This window comes from Neofelis nebulosa, chromosome 2 (assembly GCF_028018385.1).
Source record: "Neofelis nebulosa isolate mNeoNeb1 chromosome 2, mNeoNeb1.pri, whole genome shotgun sequence".
NCBI classification, from domain to species: domain Eukaryota; kingdom Metazoa; phylum Chordata; class Mammalia; order Carnivora; family Felidae; genus Neofelis; species Neofelis nebulosa.
Genome location: NC_080783.1, coordinates 193,946,168 through 193,974,148, shown reverse-complemented (window position 1 = coordinate 193,974,148; position 27,981 = coordinate 193,946,168). Strand labels below are relative to the sequence as shown.

At 55.7% G+C, this 27,981-nt stretch overlaps 1 protein-coding gene across 2 annotated transcripts in view; it reads right to left on the bottom strand.

Annotated features, from left to right (window-relative positions):
- GRIK3 (glutamate ionotropic receptor kainate type subunit 3) overlaps nt 1-27,981 on the bottom strand; it is a 227,449-nt gene that overhangs the window by 39,615 nt on the left and 159,853 nt on the right. The window contains exons 6-10 of one of the 2 annotated variants that reach the window (XM_058718034.1): nt 21,091-21,264; nt 20,356-20,499; nt 14,756-14,863; nt 11,515-11,628; nt 2,750-2,953 (exon numbers count right to left, since the gene is read on the bottom strand). In XM_058718034.1, the coding sequence (XP_058574017.1) occupies nt 2,750-2,953; nt 11,515-11,628; nt 14,756-14,863; nt 20,356-20,499; nt 21,091-21,264 (744 nt within the window). Of the gene's footprint in view, nt 1-2,749; nt 2,954-9,924; nt 10,191-11,514; nt 11,629-14,755; nt 14,864-20,355; nt 20,500-21,090; nt 21,265-27,981 lie in introns of those variants that run through there. The other variant, XM_058718035.1, reaches the window with a different exon arrangement.

Genomic DNA, 27,981 nt, shown 5'->3' with positions numbered 1-27,981 from the left:
AAAAATGGCACCAAGCTAGGATTTATAGGCTCATCAATTGTAGGGAATCGGGTTTAACAAGGTCCCCTGCATGTCCCGTCAGGGCCCGCGCCTTGATGGATACTGGGCTGCACGGAGGCCACAGACGAGGCCCCCTCTTTTCCCCAGCTGAGGGTCAGCTTACAGAGGTCTGGTTGCTGCTGGGTTTTTCTGATCCACCCCCTTGCAAACGCTCTCCAAAGCTCTGGATGCCGGAGATGCTGTGACTGAGGAGGCTGGCACCAGCCCAGCTCACTTCCACATGTGGCCTCCGCTCTCCGTGTGACGCCCTCTTCCCCCGCAGCCCCGCCGGCCTCTGCAAATGACGGGCTCAGAGCCCACCGGAGGCCCCACGTTCCAGAGCCCCACTCACAGAGCAGGAGTGGGGGAGCTGATAAATGGAGATGCCTCTGGGGCCTGCTGACTAATTTCCATAATAATTATAGTTATTACTAATAATGGTGACAACACCACTCCCTTCCGTTTATATTGAATTCCACAATCTAGGAGTGCTCCCCTACCAGCTCTCTCCTCCCAGCCACTCAACACGCTGGGAAGAACGCAGGGCAGGTATTAGTATTCTCACTGTTGAGTTAGAAAGTGGAGTTCAGGGGCGCCTGGGTGGCGCAGTCGGTTAAGCGTCCGACTTCAGCCAGGTCACGATCTCGCGGTCCGTGAGTTCGAGCCCCGCGTCAGGCTCTGGGCTGATGGCTCGGAGCCTGGAGCCTGTTTCCGATTCCGTGTCTCCCTCTCTCTCTGCCCCTCCCCCGTTCATGCTCTGTCTCTGTCTGTCCCAAAAATCAATAAAAAAAAAAAAAAAAAAAAGTTAAAAAAAAAAAAAGAAAGTGGAGTTCAGGGACACAGAGGTACTTCCTGAAGCCCCCTCCCCCGGCCTCGAAGGAATAAGCATAAGGATAAAGGCGAAAACAAAGCAAGTACTGACATAATGCACATGGGTGAACGTAGCCCTCCCCACAACCTATGGGGCTGGTTCTGTTACCATCATTCCCATTTTACAGATAGGGAGACGGAGACATAGAGAGGCCAAGACGCTTGTCCAGGGCACACAGTAGCAAGTGGCAGAGTGGGAATCAAGCCCAGCCCAAGTTCATGCCCTTTACCCATTACAGCCTCTCTACCGGCCTTCCACAGGAGCTCGATTTCCTGGGGCCTAGGAAATGATGCCAAGGGAAAGCTCTTCGGGAGCCTTCCCACTCTGAGCTCCAGCTCCCTCCCTTCCAAGTCTCCAAAGTCCCTGCTGGGCGTTCCTTTCAGCAGGGGCAGGCGGGGAGAAGAGTGACAACAGTCCCAGAGTCCCAGCGGCTGGTACTTTTCAGGCAAAGGTCTGAAGCCTACCTCTCTGCCCTGGCTCCTGCCACAGATGGCTCGTTGCAGAGGTTGGACAGAGCTTCAGAAAGCAGAGAGCCTCCAAAGATTTTGTCGCTTGGAAATCCCAGCTCCCCCACTTACTAGCCGTGAGTCCTCACCTCTCTCTGCCTCAGCTTCCTCATCTGTGAAAGGGGTGGTGATAACAGTACCCACCTCACGGGCTTGTTGCGAGGAGAATTGAGAGAAGGGATAGAAGGGGGTCTGGCATAGGTTAGGGCCTTGCATACGTTAGCAGGTCCTTGATGAGCAATGCCTCTGGAAAGCTGAGGGCCCCCGGCTGGAAGGCAGGCAATGTTTCTTACGTGCCAGCTGAGCCTGTGCTAACGGCTCCTCACTGAATTCCTGCAACAAATGCAGAAGCTTTGGTAGCTGTGGCTTACTCCTATTTTAGACGTGAAGACACTGAGACTCGGCGAGGTTGATGAACTTTCTCATCCCACACCTATCAGGTGGTAGAGTGGGGATCTGAACCTGTTCCATCCGACTGCAGCCCGGGCTCCTGACTTACTGCCTCTGACAAGCCTTCCTTTTACCGAGGGCTTGCCGTGGGTCGCACCCCGTGCCTCGTACCTCCCATCCCGTGTCACAATAATCCCACGAGGAAGGGAGGATTCACTCCCATTTGACGGATGAGGAAACCACTTACAGAGGTCCCCTGACCTGCCCCTGTTCACACAGCTGATGAGAAATGGCACTCGACCCTGGGGCCCCTGACTTCCCCCCACCTCCCTACCTTGTGGTGACCCTATACTGTGGCTTCTGTCTTCCTCCCAGGGTCCCATGAACCCCAGGCCCCTCCCACCAGCTGCTCCTTTGTCCCCCAAAGCTCTGCCTGTCTGCTTCCTTGGGTCACCTCCCCGTTCGGGCACAGAACTGCCCAGCTGGGCCTTGCCTGTCCCTTCATACAGCCCTCAGCTCCCTGCACCACCTGTCTCCCCCACGGGGAGCAAAGCTGTTTAGGCACTGATGGATCTAACTCCGTGCCCTAGAGTGTGGGAAAGTGTCTTGCATGGGCACCTTGCCTACATGGCTGGGGCATCCTCTGGTCACTCTCAGGGGAGCAGGAGGCAGTGAGGAGCTGAGGCATCCCTCCAGAGCGAGCTCACCAAAGTCACCAAAGTGGGGGAGGCTCGGTCAGATGGGAGGCAATACATTGGTGCAGGGCAATGCCTGGGACCTGGGGAGCGTGAGCAAGGCAGGCCCAAGGCAGTTGGGTCCTCCCCAAGGTCACAACCTTTGTCTCCATCTTCCCTGCTCCCCGGAGCCCCCCCACCTGCCAAGATGCCCCACCCTGATGTGTATGGACTTGGCCAAGCCTCCCAGGGGGTGCCCTCCCACTTACATGGTCGATGAGCTCCTTGATCATGCCGTTCCACTGGCCCTTATCGTCCTGTGCCCCGTACTTCCCGTCCTCCACCAGCCGGATCTCATAGGAGAAGCCGAGGATGTGGGCCAGCTCCTTCAGCAGGTCGATGCAGTAGCCCTCGAAGCGGTCATTCCCAAACAGGGTCCGGTCGGACTTCCGGAACATGACAAAGGGCTCCTCCTGCAGGGACAGATGGGAGAGGGGCTGACCAAGGCTGAGTGGGCTGGGGGGGAGGGCTCAGGCTGGAACTTCTGCTTGTGCGTCTAAGAAGCCTTGTGGGGGGGCCAGGGGGCTTAGAAGAATGGCCTGTTAAGTCAGGCCAACACCGTGCCTCACAAATAGCCACCTTCTAGCAGTCCCTGGCTCGAGGTGGACCAACTGTCCGCTGGTCACAGAGCTAGTAGGTGGTGGAACAGGCATTTGGACACAAGACGATCTGATTCTGAATCCCAGGCTCTCTGCTGCACCGTCCATGAAGGCCAGCGGTTCTCAAAGCGTGGTCCCCAACCAGCAGCACCAGCCTTACCCAGGAAGTCCTCAGAGATGCACACTCTCCGGCTCCACCCAGACCACCGGGCCAGAAGCTCTGGGGTGGAGCCCAGGAATCTATTTTAAGACGCTCCCCTCCAGGGGATTCTGATGTCTGCTCACCCTGCGGCACGAGGCTCTCCGTCCAGTATCCTCCGACTTCTCCCCCAAATACCTTCTCAAGCCCCCCGATACGTCTCTCTCCTTCAGAGGATCTCAGTCTCCAGCATTAGGATTTGCTGTGGAGAGCCTAGCACGCAGCCCAGCAAGGGAGTGCTCGACAGACAGCGGCTGGCATTGCCTCCTCCCACCTTCACCTCACCCTTTTGGGGGTGGGGACCCACGATCCCATTTTACAGATGTAGTAACGGAGCTCACGAGGACAAGTGACTGGTGTGAGCTCGCCCTGCTCAGGCTCGTGTGGCCCCAGAGTGTAAGCTCTTAACCGCCTCACTGTGCCAGAGGCGCTGAGCCACAAGGGTGCCTCTCCCTGGTGGGCACGGGGTCCCCGGAGGGTAGCTTGTAGGGCACAGGGCCCCCTATCCCTTGTCAGGCTCCCTCCCTGCCAGGCGATGGGGAGCCGCAAGGGGCTTAGAATAGGGCACAATTCTTATTTAAGAAACAAACCCCTCGCCGCCCTGCAGAGAACTAGAAGAGACAGGACAGACAGTGGAAAGTAGCCATTGATTGACCTTGTCCAGTCTGAGGTCCAGGAAATGAGTAACCGTGGGCTCTGCTGTGGCAAAATCCAGGCGCACAGCACTGTCCGGAACCCGGGTCAACACACAAGTCTGTGTTTCCACTGGCTCCATCCACCCAGCTTCACTGACAAATCCCTGTCACCAGGCTGCGGGAGACAAGCCACCTCTCAGCAAACTCAACGTTTACTGAGCTCCTACTATGCACCCGACACCGCCTTAAAGTCTCTCAAGGGTTGTTTGAGGCAGGCCTCACAGGCTTGCAAGACAGGTGACATTATCCCCATTCAAGAGATGAGGAAAACTGAGGCTCAGGGAAGGTCAGTAAGTTGCTCAAAACTTACTGCAGGAACTGAACTGCAGTCTGATAGAGGCCAGCTCCAGTCCTTCATGCCTGTGGCCTCTTGTTGGGCCTTAATCTTCCCTAAAGCCACCTCAGCATCCCCACCCCCATGTCAGAATGCCTCAGGTCTTTAGCTGACAGGTGACACAGTAGCTGACAGAGGGCACGCGTCCTGGCAATCCCATGTGCACATGCCCACGAGAAGGCACACGCCCGATTATGGAGGTGTCTTACCATTTTGTCAACCAGAGTGGCTATTCCTTTGACACTGTGGGCCCGTGGGGCAGGGGGAGCAATGAAGTCCCCAGAGGACACCCTCACCGGAGAGTCTCAGAAGCAGGAACCCACCAGCAGCCTCTTACCGGGCTCCCGTGGGGACAGGTGGCCCCGATTCTCTGGCCCTGTTCCCCCAGCACTGCTACCTTTCAAAAACCCCACCCCAGCACTCATTTACTCTAAATTTTCAACAGTCCTTCGGGATGCCTCACAGAAAGGATGGGGGGAGCGTGGGAAGCCCCAAAGGGTTCCTGCCTCTCCAGGGATTCTGAGAAAACCACCTCATAGCCTAACTGGGTGAACACTGGGTCCTTCAGCTAGACTCCATGCTGAATCTCCGAATCTCTGTGCCTCCTATCCCACCTTACAACCAAGTAGGCAGACTCACAAGGTCGGAGAAGAGAGCCCAGGTGGGGGCGGGCAAGGTTCTGGGGCTACTTGGAGAGAAGGGGGCTTTGGTTTGGGCACACATTGCCATTGTGCAAATCCGTCTCTGGGAAGGTGCTGCCCGAACCCTGGCAGGGGGCCTAGTGAGTGAGAGTTTCAGTCCTAACCTCTCCTTTTGCTTGGACATTCTTGTGCAGTGAACAACGTGCACCACTGTACCTGGCGGTGCCCTGATCTTAGCTCAAGGGAAGAACTGGAGAGAAGGTACTAAGAAGGTACTATCTCCCCCAGGGGAATCACCAACCACACACTGAATCCTGGGCACAATTTACCTCCTTCTGTAAAATGGGGATAATAATGGAACCTACCAGACAGGGTCGTTGTGAGGATAAACGAGTCAATCTGCGAAAAGCACTTACAACGGTGCCTGGCAAATGTAAGCTGCCAATATGACTTATTTATTTATTTATATTAATATCATTACCTTCTCTCTGTGTGCTGGGTAGTCCATTACTGCAGTGCCCTTTCCAGCCTAGAGACCATGCCCAAGGTCAGCAAAGGTTAAAAATCATAGCTGGCAGCCGAAAACCATTTCGGAAAAGGTCCCCGAGATAGCTCACTTCCTGACCCTCCCTCCACGCCCCTCCCTGGGCCTATTCTCTAAAATTAGCACTTCATTTGTGAAGCCACCACAGCCCCAGAATCTATACATCTCCATATAAATACGCTGCCTTCGGAGCAGCTGTAAAATGCCATTAATTTCGGGAAGTGCTTTGCGGATGGCATACATATTTAACAGCCAAAGCCCAGAGCATTAAAATGGTGCTCGCCTTAGTAATGTGTCTCTAGACCTGCAACATTTCCTAGGGGGTAATTCTGAACTCCGCCAACTACTTATTCATGGACTATTTCACAATTTATTACTGGAAATGTCCAGACAGCCAATTCACAAGCTCTCTCGGCTGCTAATCGATTGCTCAGTGAAGGTGCCCTCAATTTCATAACTTCACGCTCTTCTATTGCTCTGGGAGAACAGCCGTAGGAGCGGGGTAATATTTCTCTTCAACAAGTCACAGGAAACAGGGGTCCAGAAAAATAACCTTTTCCGACTTTTCGTTGCCAGGGCTCACTTAGTCTGGTTTCTCTCTGATCACTTATACCAACGTGAGAGCCGGGCCTTGTGGTCAGTTTTTCCCGGCGGCAGGACCTGTGGAGTTGGGAAGGGGTCGTTTGGGGTGGGGGGGGGGCGGGGGGTGGGGGGAAGGATCCAGGGTGAGCTGCCGGGTATCAGCATTCCCAAGCCCCCTTCTGACACAGGCAGTGTTAACACACACCTGTATAAGCATGCACACCTGTACACAATGCCACGGGCACTAATACACCCCATTCTCGATGTCCTGTCTGCCTAGTCCTGCTTGGACACAGAAGCTGAAGGCCCTGGATCCAAGGCCTCGGTTTCTGCCTGTTAGAACCAGGACAGAGCATTAGGAGTCCTCCCGGCCCAGCAGGTGGGGCCCGGAGGGGTCCCTGGCCTGGGACGGTTCTCCCGGCCCACACCCTGGCCTCCCTTTGCTTTTCTCCTTCTCCTGTGGCCCAGCGCCGTGGGTCCCGTCTGCCTGGGAGTCTTACGTGGGCCCAGCGTGCACAAGGCACAAATACAGCCATCGGTGTGTATCCAGACACCTGGGTGTAGCTGGTCCAGTCCCACACCCACACACGTACCCACAGGCACGTCAACACCGCTGCTTCCTTCAGCAGCCCAGAGAACCCTGAACCTTCAAAGGCAGGGCCCCCAGGAGTGAGTCAGGTGCATCTTCTCCATGTGTGAGCTGAGGTTGGGGTGGATGAATTTTTCAGGAGCCCATGCAAGAGCAGAACCAGAGCAGAAGCCGTGGCCAGGCAAGGAGGGGGCGGGAGGGGGCGGGTGAGGGCAGGCTTCCAGGCTCTTGCTGCTGCAGTTTTGACCTCAGGCAAGGGAAAGGCCATCTGCAGCTTGGAGGGGCCGGGGGTGGGTGGGGGGAGTGGAGTCAGGGCTCTGTTCATCTGTGTGTCCAGGTTGAGCCGCGCTTTGCACCTAACTCCAGGTTCCGGGCTAGGGGAGGAGAGGAGGCAGGTTTAGGGGCAGCCCATGGGGAGCTGTGGCCCCTCTACCACACCCAGATTCCAGGAAAAAGAAAGAAGAGAGACCCCTCTCAATAGGGGTCCAGCCCTGTTCTCTAAGGGGAAAGTAGTTGGATGCTCCTGAACTATGCTGGGTACCCGCCTGTCACTCAAAGTGCCGTTGCCTGGACAACGCACTTCCAGGCAGGCTGGCCCACCCCACCCATCAGTGCTCTCAGCGGTGCTGACCCCGCTTTCACCAGCCAAGCAGGGTGGAGGTGGGGGCTGGGTTTTCAGCCAGAGCAGCTGGGGCTGGGCCACCCTCCGCCACTGGAGTAGCTGTCCCAAAGAGAGCACCCCCCCACCCCAGACTTCCTTGCAGACTAGCGCAAAGGCCGTGCGCCACATCATCCCTTGTCCCCATCAGGGATACTCCACAGGCTCTCTCTGCCATTTCTCTTCCTCCAGGAAAGACTGGGCTTCTCTCATTGACCCACAGGGAGAAGCAGACCCTACCGACCGTCCATGAGCTCGGGGCAGTGGGGATGCAGAGAGCAATCACGGGTCCCCCCCCCACCCCCGGCCCCCGCCTCAGTCCATGTGAGCATCTGATACTGCAGGATGGGGTTAAGATGGTTGGCGGGACATGCCCTTCGGGTAGGTCGGTAGCTTTGTCAGAGGTCAAGGCAATAGGGGCCAGGGGTGGGGAATTACCATGATGTCAGGCCCAGGAGCTCAGACCTTGGGCAGAGCGGATGAGAAGGTGGTGGTCGGGAGCTGCAGTCTGACATATCGGTAGGAGACTAGAACTAGGAGGGACGCCGGAGGTCAAGGTCACAAACCCTAAGGCCTCCAGGGGCCGGCCAGGGAACAAGGAGGCGAGAGGCAGCTGAGTGTCAGCAGTGGGTAGTGGTGGGGTGCTGTTGGATGCAAGTTCCAAGTCTATAGGGTACCCTGTGCTGGAGATAACCTCTGTGGTCATGGTCAGGGGTCAGTCTTCAGAGAAGTTCAGGGCTCAGCTGGGGACAGAAGCAGAGGTTTTCTCTACAACACTCTGCATACTGTACTAAGCCTGCGCTCTCTGGGAGCCGGATGTAGAATCGGTAATAGTAATTAGTAACAATAGCAGCTACCATTTGGCATGCATTTATATGTATTAACGTATTTGTATTAATTACCAACAAATTACAGAATATAAATTATTCATTTATTGACTTATCTTCATGAATCACTCCGCCTCTCAACTCTATGGAGTAGACACAGTTACCACCATCTCTCTTTTTCAGGTGGGGAAACTGAGGCATGGAGCGGTCAGGCAGTTTTCCAGCGTCACACGGCTGGATAACAGTAAAGCCAGGGCTCAGACCTGAAAGTTTGTGGTCTTTTTTTTTTTTTTTTTTTTAAACATTTATTTATTTTTGAAGGAGAGAGAGACAGACAGAGCGTGAGTAGGGGAGGGGCAGAGAGAGAGGGAGACACAGAATCCAGGCTCTGAGATGTCAGTACAGAGCCCGATGTGGGGCTCGAACTCACTAGCTGTGAGACCGTGACCTGAGCCGCAGTCTAACGCCCACCGACTGAGCCACCCCGGGGCCACCGGAAGGTTTGAGCTCTTAGCCATCACAGTCTTGCCCCGGCATCCTGGTCACACTGCACGACCCAAACGGCTGCTGGGCTACTGTCTGCCTGAGACGACAAACGGTGGGCCAAATGGAGCTGCGTGCAGGCTAGGGGCCGAGACGGGCTTCTCTCCTTCCCTATCTTCCGGGGTGCCTGAAGGCCAGTGCGACCCTGTGGGTGGAACTTCCGGCAAGGGACTGAGCACATCAGGTAGGGGGCTTTGCAAGAAGCTGTGAGTGCTGACAGAGAAGGGCCTAGGATGTCTGCTGGATCCTGTCTCTGCTGGTGTAGACAAATCCTGTGCACCTTTGCGGAAGGGTCTTATGCCCTTGAAATCAGGCTGCTGCCATTTTAATAAAATTCACGCCTGTGGTCTTTCAAGGTGTGTGTATCCTGTATCCTGCTGGTAGATTACCTCTAGCTGGTCGCTCACTTGAGGGCATTGTTTTGTGGCTGAATCATCTCGGCTCACTTAATCACCCTTCTTCCCAATCTCTTAGAGCACACTGGTTTTACCTTTTTTAATCTTGCCTTGTGAAAAGTGTTTTATTTATATCTCACATTTTATGCAGTTCTGTTTTTAATCTTTTACCACCTTTTTATTATTTTATTTTTCCCCTTTTAAATTTTAGCTTTGTCACACTCGTATCCTTTTGCTTTCTGACATGTGGTTTTACATTTTTTACCTTGTCTAGCTGGAGCCGTTAATTATTTATTTTAATTTCTCGTCTTTCCTGATGGCTTTCCTTTTCATCTGGTTCCTTATTTTCATTTTTCTCATTATTATTTTCCTTTTAACCTTTGTATTTTGTTCCCTTTCAACTCTCTCCTTTTCTATTTTCCTTCCCATCAGTATCCCTTCAATTGCTCATCTGTCTTTAATACCTTTGTTGTTCTTTTTTATTTGTTTCTTTTTAATCTTTTATATATACATATATATATATTTAATATAATTTTCCCTCATTCCTGATCAAATCTTTTGACTTCCTGGTCTCAGCAGTCTGATTTTCATATTTAAAAAATATTTCTTTTTTAACGTTTATTTATTTTTGAGACAGAGAGAGACAGAGCATGAACGGGGGAGGGGCAGAAAGAGAGGGAGACACAGAATCTGAAACAGGCTCCAGGCTCTGAGTGGTCAGCACAGAGCCCGACGCAGGGCTCGAACTCACGGACCGTGAGATCATGACCTGAGCCAAAGTCGGACGCTTAACCCACTGAGCCACCCAGGCGCCCCGATTTTTATATTTTTTTAGTTAACAACAATTTAATCAATAAAGGCAGGCAGGATGTACGGTGTTGGGGAAGATGCCTGGGACAGGGGGGTTCATCCCCAAACCTGCACGGCAGGTGTCTCCCCAGCCCTCTCATCCTGGATCCGGCTCTGTCGGCAGTAGGTCCAGAACCAAGGTTAGGACTCCATCATCTTTAACATGGATCCTGTCAACGGTCATGACCCTGAAGACTGGAGGTGAGACCCACAGGCTATAGTTGCTCTCTAGAAGCTGCTGGTGTCCCCGTGTCTCCTGCTCACTGGGAGAATGGGGCTGAACTCCTATGTCCCTTCCTGCCTGGGGGTGTCCACTATTTGGCCACCAAGCATACGTCTGGTGAATCACACTAGAGAGAGGACACAGGACCGTTCATCGGGGCCTGGCTCAGCTGCCTCCCACGGGAAGCAGGTGGGGCCACCCCATCTTGGCATCATGGAAGGTCCAGTGCCCAGCCCCGCTCCCAGGTTCCATCCTGGGGCAGCCTCATTTTATCCAAGCCCTTCAAACCAGGTTGAGCCCTCTTTTTTGTAGAGGATTTGCTTTTTTCATATTGTATTTATTGTATCGTATTGTATGTGCTTTAATATAAGGAGAAGCTCCCTGAATCGTCCTCAAAAGGTCTTTGGTCAGGATCCACCAGGCTGTGATCAGGCTACCTGTCCCCAGTGTGGCCCAGCTTGGGTCCCCAAGAGCAGTGCCGTGTCTCTGAAAGGGTGGGCCCTGAGTCTGTGGATGCTCTGGAGGCCTTCCAGAAGGGGCCAGTGCAGTGGAGAGGGCACAGCACTGGCCAGTCAAGAGGCCAGTGGCGGGGGTATGCCCTTCTGCCCACCCTGAGCTCTAAGGTGCAGAGAGCCTGGGAGATGCCAAGAGCCACTCCTTGGGTCAGAAGAAGGAGGTGCTATTCAGTCCTGGTGAATGGAGGGAGGGTGACATGTAGAGTGGCCACAGAGGAGAGCTCTCAGGATGGGACACCATGGACCGTGGCATGTGTGTGGGCTCCCGGCACCCACTGGGTTCTCTGGGTGTGGCCACAGTACCCACCAGAGCTGTGGGGACCACTGAGAAGGACCTTTTCCTTGGGAACTGAGGTAAAGAGGTGGACCCTCAGTCCTGGTGCAGAGGGCAGGCTAACCTCTTTCCTTCTACCCCTTCGTGGTTCGTGCTTGGGCTCAGGGGTGGGTGGGGGCAGGGGGATAAATGCAAACACACAGGTCTCCGAAGATCGGCTTCCAAGCAGTTCTCAGACGGGCACGAGGACCAGCCCCCTCTGCCTTTGGGAATAGGCCTCTGAAAGCCACCCCCTGGGCTCTTTGGCCTGTGGCCACAAGCAGAGCTGCTGTGCTCCAACTGCCGAGGGCTTTCTGAGGGACCCTCAGCGCTTCCACCTCCCCCATCTTCCAGCCTCGCAGCAGCCCCCTGAGCAGTGCCCGGTCTGGGCTGGGTGGGGCGACGGAGGGGCCTCTTCAGCCCGTCCCTGGCTCACACAGTCCCTCCCACAGGGCTGCAGGCTCTTACCAGCACGGTGGTGACGATGAGGGACCTGTTCGTCAGAGAGTCGGTGACATTCGGGCCTCGGCCTTTGGCGACCTCCGTGATGTTGAGCCCCTCCGCAGGACTCCACACCCCAACCTGGATGGACAGACAGACGGAGAAAAGGGGCTGAGTCCTCAGACGGCCAACAAGGCCATCATCTCCTTCCCATTCTTGGTGAGCATCGTCGTCATGGCTGACAGGCTGTGAGCTAACTCCTGACAACCTTCTTGCCTCCCTTCTTCTTGGAGGAGGGCCCAAGGTGTGGAGTCTCTTGAATTCCATCACCTCCCCCTTGCTGGCTGGAGGGGAAAATGCAGAGGAGAAGGGGAGTGTAAAAACAGCCCAGGGACCTCAGCCTGGGGTGGAACAGATACACTAAGAAATCAGGGGTCCTGGGTCAGGGCCAGTCCTACCCCAGGACAGAACCACTCTGATCCTGGTGGGCCTCCTTCCTCCTGGGGAAGACGCGGGGCACCCAGCTGCTCACTCACTGGGTCTCTGCCCTGGTGCCACTTCCCAGGGCCAGGACACCCTCCAAAGCCCGGAGCAGGGTCTGGAGCAAGGGGGATGTTCACCCAACATTCTCGAACTGGGTTAATGGGTGATGAGATGTGTCCCATGCAGGAAGGCAGACTGGGCAGGAGCTGGACTTTGGCAGACCAGAGAGCGGAGGGCCCTCACTGCGGGCCTGGTTGCTGCTGGGTTTGAAGGCAGTTTGCTTTGTGGTTTTACTTCTAAAGTTGACGGATATCCTGGCCAAGGTGGCATAATCTGTCTCTCCACGGTGCCCTAGTTGCTATCAGGCCTGAGGCTGGAGGACGCCAGGGAAGATCAAGTTTACCAATCATTGCCTCGGGCCTCATGAAGGTCCCACTCTGCCCAGCTCCCCCGACTCCCCTTCAGGTCCCCTCCCTCAAGGAAGGTTTTGGCATGCCCATTGTGTCCTTGGCCTAGCTGTGGGGGCACTCGGGAAACTTAATCAATTAAACAGAGAGGCCAAATGCAAACATCCCATTAAGAGAGCTGTGCAAAGCAGATAGCAGACAGACATGTAATTATGCCTGGGTAATTCTGCCTTAATCCTCCCAGAGCCACCGGCTGGAGCTGGCTGGATCAGCTATGACCCGGCTTAGCAAACAGAAGTGATGATACAAGAGGCAGGGCGGCTGTGTGGGGACTTAGCACCCTCTCCAGGCAGGATTTCTGTCCACGCAGACCCCCTAGAGCCAAGAGAAGAGACAGGCAGACCGCCTCAAAGTGGGCCCAGCCCATGAGGGGTCCCTAGCAGTACACCCGGGTGCCCCATACACATCTGTCCAGTGATTCCTGAGCAGTTGGAACCCTCATCCCAGAAAGCACCTACTGACTTCCCACTGCATGCCTGGCTAGATCCTGGGAGTCCTGGGGAGGCGAGAATACTTAGGACAGAGGAGGACCCAGCCTCTACAGGCTGTCTGCCCACCACTCCCTGTGGCTGTGACCGGGAGCCTCTGGAGGAGGCAGGTCAACCTTTGTCCGGGTATATAGTAGGAGGGCTTTTCTTGGGTGTTAGCTATCGTCACTCTGTCCTTGGAAGAGGGATGCTGTGATAGAAGGCTCAGATGGAAAGTGCTCTCATGATCCCATTACTCGCGTCTGCTGCGGGCATGGGAGCAGGTCGCACGGGCATACGTGTGTCTAATTGCCATCCTTAGAATTTTAGGCCATCTCCAGAGACGGACAGTTGAGAGAGCAGAAAGGAGATGCCACTTGAGTGAAAACCACTGCAGCAATACTGCTGGAGAAGGAAGGTCCACCCCCTACCCTCCCACCCCCAGGCACTGCCAGAGTTTAAACAGGAGCTGGCATACCGCCCGGCGAGACCTTGTGGTGCGAGTAGATTGGACCAACCGGTCTCCCTGATCTTAGGAGCAGAGGCCACAGCGCCTGTCCCTAAGGGACTGACGCTGTATGCAGAGGAAAGGTGGCGTTTCCCTGGCCACCCCTGCACAGGAGCCCCCATTAGTCTGTGGTACACTCAGGAGTGGGCGGAGTAAACTTGGCCACAAGTTGCAACCCAGCCAGAGCCACGTCTGTGCCTGAGGGAGCGACCCCAGGAGACAGAGGCCACCTCCACAGCCAGGGCGATCACTCAGCCAAAGGAGGGGCCAGAGGGAGTGGGTTTGACTGCGCCACAGGGAACGTTCTGGGGCCAGTGGAGGCTGGGCGTGGAGAGGCAAGTTGGGTTGTTTCTCGGAGAGCCATAAAAGTCCAAGTCAGGGGCTGGAGCTTAACTCAGCACTGGTGGGGGAGACCATTCTGTGCTTTGAGAAGCTGTGTGTGTGTGTGTGTGTGTGTGTGTGTGTGTGTATACACTGAGCATGGCTGCAGGCTCAGGGGTGGAGGTGGAGAGGCCAGGGCTGAGTGTTAAAACAATCCAAGGGAGGGAGTCCTGATCAATGGCAGACAGGGGTGGAGAGGAGAGGAATCAAGCCATCCTGAAGTCTCAGAGGCATCCAAGCTGGCCCCTCCCCAACTTCCAGGTTTTTGTTCACCCCACTCCCAGGCTGGTGGGAGAGGGTGTGGCTGACCCCCTGGTCCGGAGGTCCCAGGAATTCGGAGAATTAGGGCTAATGTTGAATTTCCTCCCCAGGCCAGCAGCCTGACTGGACAGAATATGCAGAAGGCTCCCAGGGAGAATTGGCCTCATTTACAAACGTCTGATGGTAGCCAGATGGAGGCCCCAGAAGGGCTTGCTTTCTCATCAAAACCCCCTGAAATCATTGAGACCTTAGAAACCAAGAGTGAGATCAGAATTCATGTGCTTCAACTTCTCTCTAAGGATAAGAACCAACTGCATTTCCCAGACAAGCAATCATATTGCTTAATCTTTGCTTAAATGCCTCCAGTGACAGTGAGCTCACTACTCCCCAGGCAGCCACCCCCTGGTGGTTAGAGTTTCTGTTACCCAAAGTCGGGTCTGTCCCTCTGCGCGCCGCCCCCTGCCCGCGCCCCCCCCCCGCCCCCCCGCCCCAGCCTTTCATGACTTTTTCCAGTTAAGCATCCCTGGTGGCCCTTGCTCACCGGGCGATAGCCTGGGTGTCTGCCACGGCCAGGCCACTGGGTTCTGTACCCTTCCAGTCTGACCAGGCCTCCATGTTCTCTGAAGGGCCAGGGCACAGGCCATGCCAGGTCATGTCGAGCCCCCAAGGTCTTGTCCCCTCCCTCTCCTGAGCCCACACACCTTCTCCAGGCCGTCCTCCTTCAGGCTGATGATGTCCAGATCAAAATCCGTCCGTAAGCCACTGGTTTTGTTGAAAACAATCCGTCCAGTTAATCCTTCCCATTGAGCCTGCCGGAAGGGAGAGGGCAGAGCGGCAATTCCTCGGGCTCATAAATCATCATTCGGTACAACTGTACAATGCTTCATTTTAATTACTCTTTGCACTGATACTGTTCCCCCAAGACCATGATTAATTAATAATCACCTCCATCATTGCTCGGGCTGTGGTGCGAGCCAGCGATTTCCATAAATTCTATTATGCTCTTTAGCCAGCTTTACATTTGCACCTTCTCGTGTACAACATCGATCCCAGACGCACTCAAATGAGCCCCCGCCTTGAAGCCAAAGAGGAGGGGAGGTCCCCAGAGAGGGGCAAGGAGGAGGCAGGCGGGCGGCTTGGGGCAGGTGACACCTACCCAGAGGCGGAAAAGCCAAGGGGCCGAGCCAGCCCTGGCGGTAAGACCAGAGGCTTGGAGTAGAGCAGGAGGAGACCGAGAAGTCACCCCCACCGCCCCCGGCCCCAGCTCCATGAGCGTCAAGGTTAAGAACTCTGGGGTCAGAATGCCGGGTCCAACCGCAGTCAGCTGTGCAAACTTAGGAATTCTAGGTCACCTCTCTGCCTCAGTTTCCTCATCTACAAAACAGGATTCATAATTGTACCAAAACGCCACAGGGGGTGAATGGAGAAAAAGCCCATAAAATACTTAGGACAGTGCGTGGTACCACCCGAGCCCTTGAGCTCATGGTCACTTTTGTGTATTGTCATTAACATCGTTAATGCAGAGAGAGATGCAGAGAACATGCAGGACCCAAGCTGAGAAAGTCCCACTCTTCTAGATCTGGGGTGAGGAAGCTACAGCTGGTGCCCCATAGGCCTGCGGCCTGTTTTTGTAAACAGTTGATTAGAACACAGCCACACCCATGTATTTACTTATTGTCTTTGGCCGCTTTGGAGCCGCTGCCTCAGGCTTGGATAGTTACAAAGAGACCATCTGGCCCACAAAGCCCAAATATTTACTATCCAGCCCTTTGCAGGAAAGGTTTGCTGACTCCGTTCTAGAAAATACCTTTCCTGTGGACCCAATGCATCCCTGCAAAGTACTTCACACCGCTCAGAGCATGTAACCTCCACAGCAGCCCTGCAGGTGGGCCAGGTGAGGTCACGATTCCCATTTTACAGACCAGGAAGCAGGCCAGGAGGGCCAGGCGCATCACCCAAGCTCGCAGAGGGGGTCAGAGCTCCGCGCTGCAGCTGGGGTCCCAGGGCCCCACCCCTCAGGCTGGAGCCCCGTCCTTTCTCTCCCTTCTCCAAGGAGGTAGGAGGCAGCCAGCACACGCGTAAACGCCCCAATACCAACGGGCTTTCTGTGTCTGGGAGAACAAACCCATCTATCCTGGAGGTCCTGGGAACCAAGGGAGGCTGCAGGCTGGAGGTGGGGGAGGAAATCTGGAGCTCACACCGTCCACTGGGCGGGAGAAGGCTGGGGAAGGAGGTGCCAGAGAACATGGGGGCGGGGGAAGGTCTGATTACGGAAATGTTTGCTTTGCCAAGGTGGTTCCCAACCACACTGGGGTCATGACCCCCTGCAGGCTCTGAAAATGGCCCCAGGGCCTCTCCCTGGCTGAATGTCCCTGGCGCACACACTGGCACTCAGAACTGGACACCCAAGTTCACGGGACCATGGATCCCAGGAGTCCAAAATAAAACCCGTGGGCTCTCCAAGCATTTGGGCAGCTCTAAGGCCCCAAGGTAAGTGTGCAGATGAACCAGCCGGTAGACCGACCGAGGCAGAGGGGCGGGGCTTGGAAGGGGTCCGGGAAGCTCTAAGACAAGTTGGACAGAATGCGGGCTTTGCACAAGTGATCCAACCTCTCTGAGCTTCAGCAAGGGGAAAATGATCTATTTCACAGGTGTTGAAAAAGATGTATAAAGTGCTTAGCACAGTGCCTGCCATCTACGATCCCAGCTAAGTGCTATACGGTATTATTTCTCCCTTGGATTATAGGGCTGGTGCTTAGCTGGGAGGAAGGCTGGGGGCTTGGGCCAGGGCCTGAGGCCTCAGTAGAAATCCTGTCATAGAGGGCTAACTAACCCCCTTTCCTGAATGTGCTTTGTCTCATCACAATCCTGCCAGGTGGGTGTCACTGTCGCCCCCATTTTAGGATCATAGACACAGAGGCTCAAAGAGGGGCTGAGCTATAGAAAGCTGCACGGGATGGTGCTGCAGGGCAGAATCCGGGTCTGCAGGAACAGAGTTGAAGAGCGTGGGGTCACCATGCCCAAGTTCAGTGGGGGAGGCTTACAGAGCCTGGGGGGCTGGAAACAGGGTTGGGGACAGAGACTAAAAGATCAGACAAGGTGAAGACCACTGTTTATAACTTCACAGGGAGGCTCAGCTCCCCTCTGGCTGGCTGGCTCCCCCCTCCTCTGCACCCTCAGGCTATCTCCTGGCCCCCAGGGGAAATCACAGCAGGTGCCTTCAACCTGCACTCAGAGCGGACTGAGCACAGAAGAAGCTTCCCCCTTGTCAGCTCTGGAGGAATTAAATGCCAGCAGGGGGGCACGGACTGTCTGTGGGCGGGTGGGCAGGGCCAGGGCAAGGAGCCACTGGCAGCTCCTCCCCGTGACATTTCCCGGCCTGCCCGCCCCTTCCAGCCACCGCTCAAGACTCGCTAAATGAAAGATGCTTCACACGCTCTGAACTCCGGCCTGGTATTTTCCAGCTCCTCTCGGAAATGCCAAGTCTTTAAAATGATTTACTGTCACGCAGTCAGAGAACGAGACGGGCAACTTGGAAATGGTCTGAGGGAAGACTTGTGCTGGGCTCAGGCAGGGCACTGGGGTCCCGGTCCCGGGCAGAGGTGGCACTGTGGGCCAGCCACGCGGCTGCTCGGGGCCTCCATCTCCACCGCCCTCAAATGCAGGTGGCACAAACGTGTTTCTGAAAGGGCTCTGTAAGAGCGTGAGTGGTGAGGGCCACTTACTGGGCCAGCGGCCAGGAAACAGGAGGTACACCGGTGTGGGCCAGTCAGCCCCAGGAGGGAGAAGGGGCCCCTTTCTACGGGGCGGGCGGTGACGAATCTGCTCCCTGTAGGGTTTTGTCACTGAGCCTCAAAAATTCCAACGGGTGAGGAGGGCGCCTGGGTGGCACAGTCGGTTAAGCATCCGACTTCAGCCAGGTCACGATCTCGCGGTCCGTGAGTTCGAGCCCCGCGTCAGGCTCTGGGCTGATGGCTCGGAGCCTGGAGCCTGTTTCCGATTCTGTGTCTCCCTCTCTCTCTGCCCCTCCCCCGTTCATGCTCTGTGTCTCTCTGTCCCAAAAATAAATAAAAAACGTTGAAAAAAAATTTTTTTTAAAAAAATTCCAACGGGTGAGGGGTAGACAGGGTGGAGGTCCCCGAAGCTATGTGGCCCAGAGATCCTCGTGAGCTGGAAACCCAGCCTGGAGAAGAACCCATAGTCATGGCAGTTGTGAGGACAGTAACTGCAGCCAATCTGTTCAGCATCTACTCTGTGCCACGCTCTGTCCTGAGTGCTTCACCCACACCATCACCCACCTCATCCTGCAACAACCCTAGGAAAATCTCCAGGGTACAGAGACAGAGCTGAGGCACAGAGATATTCAGTAGCTTGTCTAAGGTCACACAGCTAAAAAGTGGTTAAGCTTCAAAGCCACTTTTGCTTGGCTAGTAAGGGTCCCAGGGTCGTGGCTCGGGTCACCGACCCCCTCACGCTGGCCTCTGACCGCTCCGTCAGAGGCCTGCCGAGGAAGGAGGCATAGGGGGCTGAGAGTCGGGTCTCAGAGTTCCCCGAGAACAAGCCGGTGATCTCTCAGGCCAAGCAGGCCTGCTCAGGGCTGGACAATCAGACTTCCTCTGCAGTTTTGAGGGGCTGGATGAGAAGGGACCATCATGGTCTTCTTATACCAAAATAGCCGACACCGGATGGAGCCCCTTCGAGGTGTGAGGGAGCTGGTCCCAAGGACTTCGTGCCTCCCTCACCATGATGGTGGGGTGACATCTGCCAGGAGAGGAAACGGACACTTGGGGACATCTAGGACCATGCGTGAAGGCACACAGCTGGGAGAGACAGAGACAACTCCACAGGCATGTGCATCAAACTACAGCCCATGTCCCGTCCCCATTCCTTTTAGCGCTGTTCCCAAGTGGTGGTGGTGACCTCGGGACTTGGGGGAAAGCTAACTGTCCACTGAGAATAAGGTGGTGGGTCTGTTACTGGCCCTCCTGGAGCTGCCTTCCTTTGCACGTGGGATTACATTCCTGAATGCAAGGGCTTGCTTCGTGTCTGCCCCCTCCCTAGGCTGGGAGCTCTGGGAATGCGGGGGCTTGTCTGTCTCAGCCCCACTGGATCCCAGTGCAGGGTTCTGCGCCTGGCACCCAGCGGGCCCACCACAATCAGCTGCTGAATAAATGAATGAGTGCTCAAGGCAGCCTGCCTCATTTCTGGTCCACTGTGATTGCTACAAAGAGATCGTCTACACAGCCCTCCTGGAGGGCTTCCCCCCGCCGCACTCCGTGCTGCCTCGACGTGGTCACTCCCTCTGACCCAGGATAACCCTGCCCGGATCTCGTCCCCAAGCGGTCTTCCTCCACCAGTCACTGGGATTTGCCTCTGCCCACGTCCTGGGCTAGATGCTTTGCGTCCAGTTTCACACGGTCTTCTAAACAACACGGAGGTAAGGACTCTTAATGCCCATTTTACAGTCCAGGAAACTGAGAATCAGAACGTTAATCCTCTCACCCGAAGGCACACAGCTAATCGTGATGCAGCCAGGACGCCTGGCCCCGGCCTTAGCTTCCCCCGCCTGTAAAATGGGAACGGTAAACTGCCACCCACAGCTTACAAGGACAATGGTGACGGAGAGTCCTTCGAAATTATCCACTGGCACTAAGTGTTTCAACGGTCATCTGAATAGCAGGATGGATTTCTGCTCTCTGGTTCCTCTGAATCAGCCCCACGGATGGGACTTCTTCACAGCCGCTGTGATGCCAGGAGAGCAGAGTCCCAGAGGGCCCACGACACGAAGAGGAGTTTGGAGGGCTGATTATGATCTACCCAGCCTCCTCTGCCCTGGCACCGCCCTGACCCCTTTCCACGCGGGGTCTCATCTCCGCTTCACAGCATCCCTGTGACGGGGCATGCTTCGTACCCCATTTTGCAGATGAGCCAATCAAGGCTCAGCAAGGTTCTCTAGCTTGCCCAAGGTCACACAGCCCGAGGCAGAGACCCTCATGTCTTGCATCAGAAAGCCAACGCAGGTCCTGCTGACCGTGCTGACCGCCCACGGAGAACCTCCTACACGCCAGGGCCTTTGCCTCTCAATCCCCCTGTAAGAACGAGCCCGTCAGGCCCATTTTCCCCCCAAGGAAACTGAGGCTCAGAGAGGAGAAGCACTGAGGCCAGGTTTGTGCGGACTGGAAATGGGTTCTGCCTGACTCCCACACCCGGGCCTTTGCTCTGCAGCTCTCCTGACCCCATGCTGATCCCCAGGGGCAGTGGGGGGAGGCCCTGACTGGGGGAGGTGCAGGGGAACACTCACCTCCTTGATGAAGTTCATGAAGCGGCCGCCAAAGCGCCAGGCCTTGTGCCGATGGCACTGCAGGGAGTTCACGGTCATCTGGGGTGCCCGCTGGTAGCACACGGACACGATGTGGACGGCGTCATACAGTAAGGCCGCGTCAGTCTGCAGGGGGAGGGCCCGGGGCCTGCCTGAGAGCAGATCCCAAGCCCTGAGAGTCCTCGGCCCAATCTGCTCTGTCCCTTTTCCCCTCCCTCGCCAGACACTAGGGGTCCAGGTGAGGGAAAGGCCCACGGTGACCCCGTCCACGCCCCCAGCGAAGGCCAGACTTGGGTGTCCCTGCTGTTCCACAGACACTCAACTCCCACGCTCTGCAGCTCAGACCTTCTCCCTCTAGGCCCTCTCACCCCATCCCACCGCTCCTGCTGCTCCCCTAGGCCCTGCCCACACCTTCTCCCCTTCCCGCTCCCCACCCTTCGGCTGGTCACAGCCGAGGGTCCTTATCCCCGCGCTCCGAAACAATCCGTTTACAAGCCTCCACTACCACCTTTGGTGTGGGACTGTGTCTGATTCCTTTGTGTTCCCAGAGCCTAGTCTAAGGTCTGAGGAAGGGAAGTGGTGGGAGGGGAGAAGAGATAGGGAGGATAGAGGGAAGGGAAGAAGGATGGGAGGAAGGAAGAAAAGATAGAAGAGGGAAAGGAGAGAGAAGGTCAGGGAAAGGGGAGACCCCGGATCTGACCCGCCTGGCTGGAATACCATCATCACTCCGTCCAACAGGCCGGACTCTGCCCGGGGAGCCGCCTGCAGCCTCTCCATGGACCACTTCTCCACGATGGCCGAGACATGGGGGTTGTCCACGTTGAGGATCCGGAACCCTGTCAGGTTCACCCCTGAGTAGCGGTAGGGCTCCAGGTCTAATGCATATAGATCCTTGACGGAGAGAGGTTCGAGTAAATAACGGTGTGGCTGCTGTAAGCTCCACCCCGCCCCCCCCCCCCCATCCCACACTCAGAGCCCCACCGCCCAAGGCTGCATCTCCCAGCAGAGCCCTGCTCTGCAGGGGGGAGGCTCAACGGTGACGGTGACAGAGCACCTGCAGGAGCACTGATGTGGAAGTTCGTACCTCTCAACCCCCTCTGCCTGCTGGCCGACCTCACATACTCACGGCCGGACCTCTGGCAGGTGGCTCAACCAATTTCTTCATCTACGGAATGGGGACTGTGGTGCTTTTATAGGACCCGGTGCAACAGGTCACATAAAGGCCCAGCCCAGAACATCACAGGAGCTTGGTAAGTAAGTCACGGGGACGTAATGTGCAGCACGGAGAATGCAGTCAGTTATAGGGTCATGACTTGGTATGGTGACAGACGGTAACCAAACCTACTGTGGGGACCGTTTTGTAATGTATAAAAATATTGAATTGCTATCTTGTGCCCCTGAAATGAACATGATATCGTAGGTCAGTTATAATTCAATAAAAAAGAAGAGTCTTTCTGCTTGGGACTCAAGAAATACCTCTGCCTTCTTCTCACAAGCCAGGCCTCTCACCCTTGCCTATGTCACAAGCCAGGCCTCTCACCCTTCGCCTCCTAGGAGCAGCTGGCCGACAGTCAGCCCGTCTGTCCGTGGCCAGGCCACATCCGGTCTGGTCCAATGGGTAGGCCCTGGCCGAAGGGCCAGGAAGACAAGCCTCAATGCCTGGAGCGGCCCAGCTCCGGCCCCTCCCTGCACTCCAGCTCTGTGGCAAGGTGGGCCGGTGAGGCGAGGAGGCAGAGGGGTTGGCGGGGGTGGGGGAAGGGGGGCAAGCCAGGCATTAAGAAAAAGTGGCAGGTGGCAGGGGCAGGGAGGTGGCAGGTGGTAGCTGGAGGAGCAGAGCAGAATTCTATCCTATTAAGCAAAACTTCCCAAACTTGGAAATAAGGCGGAAGGGAATGTCGTAGGGAATGTCGTAGGGAAGCATCGCTGACCAGGCCCGTCCTGGATTCTGTGATGCTCTGGGAGAACGCACCTGGGCCTGACTTCACTCTCAGCTACTGATTAAAGGCCCAGACTCAAGGTTAACTTGGAGATCTTTGCCAACTGGAAAGATAAACCCCAATGTTGTGGTTTATGGCCCTGTAGGACATTAATTCACTGAGCAGTCTTACTCTGTGTTTTCCCCTCCAAATAAAAACTCAATCCCTCAAAAGCTCTTGGAGACAGTGTTGCCATCCTACTGGTTCCCTTGTTAATGAACGGAATCCATCTTTGATACGTGTTTATCCTATATTTGCGTGAGTCATTTTTTTACTTTTTGAAAATGTAACACACTATGATCCTCTGGATTGGCCCCTTCCTACTAGTGGAGGAACTGTGTCCTAAGGTCCTCCTGGCCAACTGCCTATCCTTTTCCATGCTCTGCCCTCATCAAGCTGCCTTCTGTCCCAGACCCCAGTCCATCCTCTTTCCTGGGTCCCTCGACTCAGACCCTCCATCCTGTGCTGGGAGAGTGGCAGGGCACCCCGTGGGCTGTACTTTTCTCTGCATGGCCACAGCCATCGGGAATAACACCCCAGCCTGTCACAGTCCAAGCTTCGGTTAACTCAGTGGTGGCTTGAGGAACAATGAGCCCACGGAGCAGGTTATCCACATGGTGCTGGCGTCCTCCTGTCTCCCAGATGTCCCTAATTGATGCTAAACTCCTGCTGCTCCCGCTGCACCCCCAGAATGGGCTTCTTCTGGGGTGCACTCTGTTGGTTTCCCCTTTGAAGGCTTAAGGGGTAGGGAGTAGCGGGGAGGTTTGGCACAGACTTGAACCGAGCAAGAAAAGTCAGTCCTAGCCTTGCCCAAACAAATAGGGTGCTGATTCTCGGCCAGGACTTGGGACGGGGAAGGGGTCGGGTGGGAACACGAAGCTGGGTCTTCAGCAGATGAGGGGGTCTCGCTGGGCCGGCCAGAGGGTGCCTGCCCCAGTCTCAGTGGGGAGCCCAGGGTGGGCACCGCGCTCAGCCCTGATGTGGAAGACATTGTCCCATCTCAGTAACCCCCTGCGAAGTAGCTGTTTAATCGTCTTCTCCTTTTACAGATGAGGAAGCAGGGTCAGGGGCATCAGGTGACTCGCCTGCGGTCACGAAGCTCCTACAGGGCGGAGCAGAATTCGGACCCGGGGCTGGTTCAGTGGTGTGTTGGAGCTGGCTCCCACGGGCCCGTGGGAGCTAACTGTTCACACTTCCTCCTGTCCCTGTGCGGGTCCAGTGACATCACATTGGGAGCTTAATACCAGCCACAGTGGAAGTATTCACACCACGGAAATCAGTGGCACTACAAGTCCAGGGTCATCCCCCTTCCCCTCTGAGAGCTGGTTGTACATTTTTGTCTGTCTTATTCAAAAATTCCCGGGCTTTACTGTCCCCAGTGGTTGCCAAACACACAATATGCATCAGGATGGATTCTGGAGCTTTTGGGGGGGGGACGTATAAGCCATGGACAGTCTGGGGTGTGGCCCCTGGTTGTTGGGAGGTGAGGGGCAGACAGGAGTCCGGTCCTTCCCGCCTTACCCATCTTGGCAATAGAGAAACAATCACGACGAGCAAATAGCTACGAGCACCTGTCAATCTTACACCTCAGGCACCACTTAATTCGCATCTCCACCTTACACAAGGAGGGTGTTGTTGGCACCCCATTTTAGAGGAAGGAACTGAGGCACAGAGAGGTTAGGTTTCACCGCTGGGGAGCAGTGCAGTCAAACCCAGGAAGTCTAGCTCCCGAGCCCTCCCTCTGACCTGTGACCAGCCCTCAGTCCACACAGCACACAGAGGGGTCTTTCTGATGGATCAATCCACCCCCCTCACTCCTGTGTTTATGGATCCTTACTACCTTCTCAGAAGAAAGTGCAATTCTTTAGTTTACAAAGCTCTCCACCCCGCCAGTCCCGCTTATCTTCCCACCCCCTCCCATGTTTGTTTCAGGAGCCAAACCACTTTCGCTCCCTTTTTCCTTTCCTCGCTGGCCCCCATCACACATCTCCTCATCCCTGTGCTGGCATTTGTGCATGTTCTTATCCTCTGGCTGGATGTCTCTCTTCTCAACCCTCTTGGGTGGGCTATTCTCTGAGATCCAACTCAAGGGGCACCTCTTCCAGGTAGCCTCCCCTGACTACTCCTTTACACATGCACAACAGAGTGGGTCAGGGGTGCTTCCGCTCTTACCTTGGGACCTCTCAGCTTTCACCCCTCTGATGACAACTATCAGTGTCTATGTCTGTCTCCCCCCTGCACCTGTCACCCGAAGTGGAAAGAAGGGTCGGCCAGCTGAGCCGCTCTCTGGACACCCAAGCAGCACTGGGAGGAGCCTGGGATCAAGACTAGTGTTTCACATCCACCTCTCAGGGGGAGCTCTCAATGACGCTGGAGGTTAAGAGCAGTTTGGCAAATTGCCTGGGGAGGAGGGACAGACCCTTAAGGAGACTGCTTCAGTATCAAGAGATCTTCCCCAAGTCGCCTCTGAAGAAGGCAGGTAAGGGAAGATGAAGCACTTCTGTTTTGCAGAGTGGAGAACAGGGAGTTTGGGGCCAGAGCTGAACTGCTGGGGCCCCGGGAGAGAAGCTGAGCTCTGCCCCCAGGGGGCGCCCTCCTCACGCCGCCCCTGCACAGGCTGGTGGGGGCAAGGCACAGCCTCCTCTCTGACGCAGCGCTAACCTCATATCGAAGGCCTGAAGGATTGCCAAAGCATCAGCTTAGGGCCTCCGTGACTCAGGGGGAAGGGGGCATCTCTGGCCCTGTGGGGGCCTGGATGCTGGTGGCATCAGGCCTTCCAAGCCTACAAGACGTAGCATGTGGTCTGCTGACACTCTGAGCCTGGGAGGGAGCAAGCTGGGGTCACTGCTGGGGTCACCTCCCTCCCTGTCACCCTGAGCCCGGGGTACAAAGTGTGGTAGGACCCCTGGCACCAAATGTCCCCGCTCCTGTGACGCGAGGGCAGTGACGACGGGGCGCTGTTGAACAGGCCTCTTTGTCCGGCTCCGATTTTTGGTCCAAACTGCCCCCCGCCGAGACCCCAGGTGCCACGCACGGCGAACCGAGCGCAACCTTGCCGCTTGGCAAAAAGTTGCTGTTCTCGATGCCAAATGTTGACACGCCGAATTCAGTGTCGACGAGGGACCTTTTAGAAACATTCAGCATAACATAATAGACTAATTCATTAGCACCCCATGGGTCTGACTGGGTAGAAGCTGAAGCTCGGAAAACATTGCCTTAAGGAATGACAGATGAAAATATCTTTCCCATGATATAACTGTTATTGCCGGGAAGTGGCATTAATTGTGATTGCTTATCTATTAATTTATTATAATTCTTCTTCCACCTCCAGGCTTTTACCTACACATGACATGTACCAGGGGCTCAGCTGGGGCTGATTAACGCGGGGTTATCTGGGAATGGCTCAAAGCTGGCTGGCGCAGATACTGGCCGCTGGGGTAATTAAAATGTCTTCTGCGTGAAAGAAGCAAGTTTGGAGAATTTTTTAGAGGCGAGGAGTTGGTGACGTGGGTTTGCTAAGGGGAAGGAGAGAAATGGCAAATGCCACTGCCCTCCCCGATACAGCCTCGACTGACCAATGGGCAGCAAAGAGGCGGAATCACGAGGCCGACCCTGAAGCCAGCGGGGCGGGGAGGAGGATCCTGGGGCTGGAGCCGGAGCTGAAGCAGGACGTGGGCTGGAGCGGAGGGACCCGAGGGACACGGCTGATGCCCTGGCAGGCAGGCGGCCGGGGGCAGTCGGGAGACACGCTGGTTAGAGCCCCTGATACACGCGCGCGCACCTACTCGGCTGCAAATTGCAGAACTCTTTGTACGGCAGGGTTCCTCCCTGGAAAGATCCACTTTCCCTGCTCCTCAGAGAGGCCCGGGGAGCACGGGCAGTGGGCTGGAGAGACCGTGCACCAGACCAGAAGTCAGGAGCCACGGCCTCCACCACCGATCCACTGTGAGACTCTGGGCAAGCCACTCAACCTCTCCGGTCCCAGGTTTGCCCATCCATCAACGGGGAGCAAAAAACTCTGCCGTGGAAAGAGGAAAACCAGCGGTGTGGAGAAAGGGCTTTGGAACCTGTGAGGTGTGGGCAAGGCTGGGATTTGTGGAGGCTCCATTTCCCCTCGTTAGTGTCGACCACCGTGCCTGGACCATGGCTGCCGTGTGCGGCCAGGGGAGGCCAGCCATGACGTTGTGCGGGTTTTCAGGGCGACAGGTCTCCACAGGGACCTTTGGAGCTGGACAGCCCCCAGCTGGTAAAGATCCAGGCTCCGCTCCCTTTCTCACGAGTGGCCGCTCTGAGCCTTGGTTTCTACTCTCCTGTAACATCAGGACATCGTTCCTCCCTTGGAGAGTTGTTCTGAATTTTGCATGAGATGGGCGATGCTGAATACAGAGAAAACACGAGCAATTTAACACTTCTGTAGTACTTAATTAAACATCAGGCACTCAACATACTCAATGCTCTGCGTAACAATGCCATGAGGTGATGCGGTTGCTGTGGCCGTTTTGTGGATGGGAAAATGAGGCACAGAGAGGTGAAGTAACTTGCCCAGGGAAGCGGAAGAATCTCGACTTCTAAGTCAGGCAGGCTGGCCCCAGAGTCCACGGTCTTCACCGTGGCTATGACAAGGGTCTTGGTAACTTGACTGATTACTTTCTACTTTGTGCGGTCGTTATTCATTCATTCAGGCATTAATGGCCACCTGCTGCCTGGCCAGGCACTATCTGGGCACCGGAGATGTACAGGTGGATGGGTCGCAGTGCTTGATCCTTACGTGCATGAAGGGAGCCTGCCAGCTGGTGGGCTTTGTGTTGGGTCCACCTCTGCACACTGTCTCCCACCCAAGTGCCCTGCTCAGTCGTGGGGCTTTGACAGCATCTGTACGTGGCTGCTGGACAAGGGAGTAAATGGATGCCTGAATTAAGGAAATGAAAAAGTGAGAGAAGTGGACACTGTCTGGGGCCAGAGGAAACCCCAGGGCACTCCCTGCCCTGAGCCTCCCTCTTAGACCTCTAGCCTCGCCCCCAGGAGGGCAATGGCATTAACGTAAGGAAACTGGGGTCACTAGGGAGGTGCTGTCTCCAGAGTGTTGCCTGAAAGGTGGAGTCAGGCCAGAGGGCAAAGGGCCTGGACGTTGGTCTCCGCACCCCAGGAGCCCAGGAAGGGGTGCACGGGGCTGCCATGCCAGGGGACAGGGCCTTGGGCCCCTGGAATGTGCCCACCACACCTTCCCAGCCTTCCTCCTCTGCCTCGCTCCGGGCTCCAAACAGAGGTGAAAACATGGGAGACCTGGTGGCCTCATCCTCCAGCCTGCAATGACTTTCCAGCATACAGCATGGTATGGAAAAGTCAGCTTGGGTGGGCAGAAATCCAGCAGGGACTTGCGGGAGAAGGTGCCTGATCTCGGTCTCCAGTTTCCAGGATCCCATTCTCCCAGAGTGACTCCTGGCACGTCCCCAGGTCTGAGGTCTGGATCAAGAGAATGTGCAGGGTGGCCCCCGAGCTCTGCCACGGGCACAGGGTATGTGGGGGTGCAGGGAGGGGAATAAGAAATGGTGTGCTGGCGAACACTTAATAACCAGCTCTCAGGGGAGGGGAGGCTAAAAACTGTCATTTGTAGTCTTTGCCAGCTCCCGTG